This window comes from Chaetura pelagica, unplaced genomic scaffold (assembly GCF_000747805.2).
Source record: "Chaetura pelagica isolate M959 unplaced genomic scaffold, ChaPel_1.0 scaffold45, whole genome shotgun sequence".
Lineage (NCBI taxonomy): Eukaryota > Metazoa > Chordata > Aves > Apodiformes > Apodidae > Chaetura > Chaetura pelagica.
The window spans coordinates 2,305,916-2,311,935 of record NW_009953217.1 but is presented as its reverse complement, the minus strand read 5'-3'; the positions used below and the strand labels follow the sequence as shown (position 1 = coordinate 2,311,935).

Genomic DNA, 6,020 nt, shown 5'->3' with positions numbered 1-6,020 from the left:
GACCAGCAAAAGAGGAAAGGTAAGTCACAGTGCCAGGATTTGATTTCCAAAAGCTACAGAGCATTTGCAAAATGCGCTGATGGGCAGTTGATTGCATCCAAAAGCCTCAGGCAAAGCAATACAAATACTGTGTATTGCATCAGGTCAGCAGAAATGCTGTGGCCTGCTGTAGGACAGCCTGAGCCATTTCTGCCTTTTATAGTTATGAGGGAAACAGGAATATCTAAAATACAATAGGACACGTATACAAGTATTGCATGTTACATCTGCTATTTATGAGCATAGAGACACACGTGCATTAGCTTTGCTAATTTCATGCCCAAACTGAGAGCTGAGTAGCTGGAATCTGCTTCTCCCTCAAGTCCTGACTTCCTTCAGCATTTAAATTAATCAGCACACTATGTATTTTGAATAAGCTTCACTTTGATAATTGGATTCTGTTAGGTAATAAATGTAAACAGAGCGTGCACAGCAAGACCAGAATAGCCCCATTACACCATCACAATGGGAAGCATTTCATTTTAGAGCATAAAAATCTATCTTTCTAGAGGTATGTTGCCCTTCCTCAGTTCTGGGAGCTGGAATGATTCAGATAGCAATAAGCTCTTTTTGCATACCTAATGTTTTCATCATTGCTGACAAAACCATCCAGTGTATATTTGTGCTAGTTATTTGTACAGGTATTGCTAATAGCCCAGTGCTGGAATGTGTTACAGTTTCAAAGGCAAGCAGATGAGGGCTATTTACTCAACGATATGACCATTTCCAATTTACTAGGCAGTGATTAAAAAGCAGTTTTTTACTGGTATTAGGAGTGAGAAAAAACCTGGCGGACATTGTGTCAGGGGTCCTGAATGTATGGCTTGATTTTTCACTGAGAAGCTGCTGCTCCTGTCAGACCGCTGATAAATCAACGCGGTTGGCTGAATTGGTGCTTTTATCCCAGGTGTTCAGCTTTGTGGGGGTTGTGCCTGGCCTGTTCCCAGTCATCTGGAAAAAAAATCATATTGAAAATAGATTTATTTATTTTGCTAAACCACTCTTGTCTGGGTGAAATAAAAGCTTGAAAATATCTATTTACATTAGAATGTTGTCACAGAGTCTTGAGAGCAAATGCCATAAAGGATTTTCAGTCATCACCAGGATCTAAGGTGATTGGCAGCAATCACTTAATAACACCTATCACTTCAGAAGTCTGGTCCTTTACAAAAATAAATGTCCTTTGCCTCAAGACATTTAAGGAAAGCTAGGAAAGCATATTCACCTGTTGTCTTGTTTAAGAGTTTATTCCTCAGGCTTAAATGTAAAAGAACCCTATCAAAAAGCCATCATCAGCAGACAAATACATTGCCAATTCTGCTTGAATGCATCAAGTCCATTACAACTGGTGGGAATAGTCTTGTTGAACCATACTCCAGAGTTCATAAACTTTGTTTACTTTCTTTTGATAGTTCACCAGAAAGCAGAATTTTGGCCTTTACTTTCCAAACAAATATTGTAGCTGCAACTTAATACTCGCTGATTCCACCTGTCTACACCATGCATTAGGGTAGCTACTGAAAGGCATCCACGTGCCTTTCCAACAGAATTTACTGTGGAACACTTTCAAGTATAATAGGGGAAAAAAATGAAAGGAGGGATACTCACAATGTCTGAATTGAAGGGTTTCACATTGATGTTGCGAGTCGAACTACTGGTAAGGGACCAGACTTTGGTTTTGTGCTTAAAGGCAGCTCTGACCTTTGGGAAAAAAATGAAACCAGGTAGAAGATTTTTTTTGAGAAAGCTGTGTATTTTTTTCACAGGTGCAGCTTTCAATCATTTCCCCATTATCCTTCCTCCACATTAACATCACTGTACTAAAAATCAACAAGCAATCCACCCCTACATTTTTCTTTATATATATGGACCTATTTTACAATTGAGCTTTACTTTTCAAGTATTCATACTTTAAATACAAAGCATTATATAACCTTGATTATGTCTCATTTAATTGGCAACATTTTCATGTTATCTGGGTTATCCTGTCCTAGGTATGACTGTATTACCATTTATCTTGTTAAAAATAAAAAAATAATAAAAGAAAAAACCCAAGTGAAAGGGTATATGCACATACATCCCCAGTATTTGCAATCCTGGCTTGAAAGATTTAATAGGGTGCTGTTATACTGATTTTCAGCAGCTCACTGGGACACTTTCACATTTTCCAACTCAATGTACAGCCTTAGGCTGGACCACAAACTCCCACATTCAGGCAGGCTCTCTCCCTGATGATACCCAGAGGCCACGAGCACATAGGCTGGTTTCCAGCCTTTTGAAAACTGAAATTATTTTAAAATGCTGGATGAAACTCCCTATATAAGTAGAATTCTGCATCAAGGTGAAAATAATCAACTGCATAAAGAAAAGATGGTGAGACAGACATTCTTTAGGCATCAAGGATATCTGGCTGGTAGTGATTGACCACTGTTATGATAAAGAACAGCTTATTAGGAGGAGCATAGTCTGCAAAACACACATAGGAGCCTCTTCTTCTACACTGGCATGGCCTCAGCTAGGTCCAGCATCCCAGATAAAACAGGGATCAGCTGGAGGCAGCCCTGAAGAGAGCAGTGAGGATGAGCACAGGTCAAGCAAACACATATTATGAGAAGCCTGGGTTGCTTAATCAAAAGAGGAGACTGGGGGAAGACAGGATAAGTCTTACAGTCTTCTCTTTCCTGCAGAGAGGAAGGGGATTATCTAGTCTTTACACATATAGTAGCTGCAACGGGAAATAAGAAGCTCAAAGTGCAGTAGGAAAGATGACAACTGCAATTCAGGAGTGGCAATAGTGAGGCTGGTGAGGTACAGAGCCCAATCACTGAGAGAGGTCAAGGGGCTTGGATGACACTGGCACCTTGGGCATGTGCTGTAGGAGAAGCTGCTCAAGTCCCCGTCAGACCCATTCTCCTCTTTTTGACACTGTGTGTGCATTTCTAGTCCAGTCACAGTGGGAATAAAGGTCTCTTTTTTACCCCACCACTGTAGGAAGTACCTGCAGATTTTGCTTTAGGGTATCTGAGTTTTACTTCTATATGGTAAGAACAAAATTCTCAAGAAGAGTTCTCATGGTGCAGCAGAAGAAGTGTTTTAGATATGCACAGCATATGATGGAGTCATTAAGACCAGCTCTCAAAAAATGACAGTTCACATTAGTTATATCTGAACTGGTTTTTAAGTATATACCAATTCTGAAAGGTTTCTGAATTTAGTTTCTCATGAGGTTCCTGGAAAAATAGCAGCAATTTAAATATATGTATTTGATGTAAGACACTTGAAGCTTGACACCTTGAAGAAAGCTTTCTGAACCTAGGGGTGAATAGAATAAAGAAATATGCTTCCTCCTTACCTAAAACCTGCCTGCTTAATTTTAGTTTCTTTCAATAAAGAACAAGAATTTCATGGTCATTCCTGAGCCTCCAAACTGATTGCAGCAAAGATCATATTAAGGCTCTAAAAGTGAAAACGCTGGCAAATATGAATAAACAATAACATGTCCACGGAAGAGCTGGAAGTGCTATTGTTGCACAGGAAGAAGGAGCAGGCTATGGGCAGAGCTACTCAGCAGCACCCAGAAGAGTGAGCTGTGGGAGAAGCAAAGCTATATGGGTCTTCACTGAGCAGTGCTGCCTGCCAGTGTGCTGGAAATGGTTTGCATAAGAAATTCTGTTATCAGTAATAATTGTTGCTGAGCATTTTCTGGTATCTGCCATGGGAGGGGAGGATGCTGCAAGCTCCAGGCCCAGCACCACAAGTGCCATTTACATCAGCCTTGCCTTGGCTTTACTCCAGTTGCTCTGAGATGGCCTTAATGCAAAAAAGATGCCTTTTGGTCCACTATGAAAACCTGAACTTCCTGCCAAGAAAAATACCTGCCAAATGTTCCACCCTGTTTGGTTTCCCATTGAGGATTGCCTGAGCAATGTCTGAAAATGTTTTCTGCTGAGAATAATATTTATTTTCCTCTCTGGAACTGCAGATGTCACAAGGCCAGAGGCCCCCCCAGCAGGGACTGCCAGAGTCTTGCTCTCACTGTTTCAGCATCTCCCCCTTAGCAGCACAGCCCATGCCCTGCTCATCCCCTCCAGCCCTCAGGAGTGGGTCTTTCCTTAGTCTCTTTTATTTTCTTTTTTTCTAAAGCCTTTCTTATGTTAAATAAAATAAATGTCAAGCATGGGTGAAAATGCTGCAAGCCATGAAGTCACTAACAGTCATGTATTAAAGAACAAACAAATCAGTGGCATAGCAGGCAACAATACTGGAGAAAGTCTTTCTTGTTTTGCATCTATGTTACTGGATTTTGGTAACACCAAACTATTAACACCATTTGGTTACTTACCTCTGAATTCAGAAGACAGTGAAACAGGAACATGAAAAATCCCTGAAAACAGATAAAAGGGAGAAGGTTGAAGAGTGATTGTGAAGAATTAAAGACTAATTCATTTCTCACAGTGTTGTCTAAAGCAGGTATTGGGTAGCTGGAGATCTAAAGATACTGAAGAGTTGGCCAAACTGTGCCCCATGTTAAACTGGAGAAACCTGTAGCACTAGGTTACTATGAGGCTCATCTGGACCTTTTTCTGTAAAACAGCACCTCCTAAACTTTGGAGTACTAAAGTAGAAATCTGGCTGAAAAGAAGCAGAAGTTCTGTTTTCATGAAAACAAGAGAACTTTTTGTCTATGCCTGAAAAGATAAAGGCAGAGGGAAATGCTCTTTCGGAATCAGAAGATCAATATTTTTCACATCAGAAAAGGTATTAGGATTAGGAAAATTTTCACAACAGAATTTTGCTATCTGGCATTTTTGTCTAATGGAAAACAAAAGGTTCCATCCCATTTAACTCCCAGAAAAATGTTGCTTTCTTTTGGGGAATATTCAGCCACGTTTGTGGGTTTTATTTTGGAGGAAAATCGGAACTTTTCTTATCAGCTATGGGGAGAACTCTGATGCACTTTTTGGTGACCTATTTGTGCTGTTTGTTCCTGAGACAACAAAGATCTTCAAGGAGATCATTATTTCTTCCCCTTTGTAACCGTTACTGGGGAGAAAAATATATCACACCTATTTGTGCCTCTACTGAAATGTCTGCTCAAAGCTAAGCAGATGCTTGCATTCCTTCTTGGACAGAGCTATTTTTTTTTTTATCAGTGTACTAAGAAGGTGCAGGTCTAGTTGCCTGCATGCCAGGGTCACATGCAGCATGAATAGCTCCACACTTCTCCCTATGCCACATCTGTCCTACAAACTTCCGTTTGCTTTCATTTAGTCTCAGTAATGAAGCCTCAATCTGAGAAACTGTTCTGAATAATCTTGCCTATGGCACACAGTGCTGGAAGAATCAATTTCACTGCTCAAGCTCACTGTCTCATTTATTTAATTATTGCTACTGGAAACATTATGGAGTGAGTAAAAAGTTCTGTTCATAGAGAGGCTAAACAATTGCCAGCACTGTATGGTCAGCACAGACTTAAAAGACAGAGGAAGGAACATAACAAAAATCCACTAAACACAAGCATGTAAAAACATTAGTAATGGTTCACTTACTGGATCTAAGGAGAAGTTCAGTAGCCAGAAACTTTTTCACCAGGTACTTACTTGTAATGAATTGAAAACAGCAAATATATACTGAAATACTAATGCATGGGCATTGACAGCCAAAATCCCAAAGATCCATGAGCTTCCCAAGATTGGCAAGAGAACAGCAACAGCTTTAGCTGTTAGTCTGGAAGAGAAAACAAAAATAGGAAACGTGATGAGAGAGTTAAGAAATTTCAGCCCCCACACCAGGGGGTTTATAAATTACACCCTGCCAGCAAGGCACTGTGTGTGTATGACTCTCTTCTCTGCCATAAAATTCTTTTAATGGGCAAGACTCTTAATTACTGAGTCCTCATCTATGAAATCTGGGATAACAGAACCTTGGTATCACATGGGGTAAATACAGATCCAGAGTCAGTAAAAGGGTGCAGGGAAAGA

The 6,020-nt window shown here is 40.1% G+C and overlaps 1 protein-coding gene across 1 annotated transcript in view; it reads right to left on the bottom strand.

Annotated features, from left to right (window-relative positions):
* Positions 1–405: 405 nt before the first annotated feature.
* Positions 406–6,020, bottom strand: part of GPR133 (G protein-coupled receptor 133) — a 135,497-nt gene continuing 129,882 nt past the window's right edge. Inside the window, exons 22-25 of the mRNA XM_009997636.1 lie at positions 5,640–5,766; positions 4,382–4,423; positions 1,648–1,740; positions 406–990 (exon numbers count right to left, since the gene is read on the bottom strand). Coding sequence (XP_009995938.1) covers positions 895–990; positions 1,648–1,740; positions 4,382–4,423; positions 5,640–5,766 — 358 coding nt within the window. The 3' untranslated portion in view covers positions 406–894. The remainder of the gene's footprint in view (positions 991–1,647; positions 1,741–4,381; positions 4,424–5,639; positions 5,767–6,020) is intronic.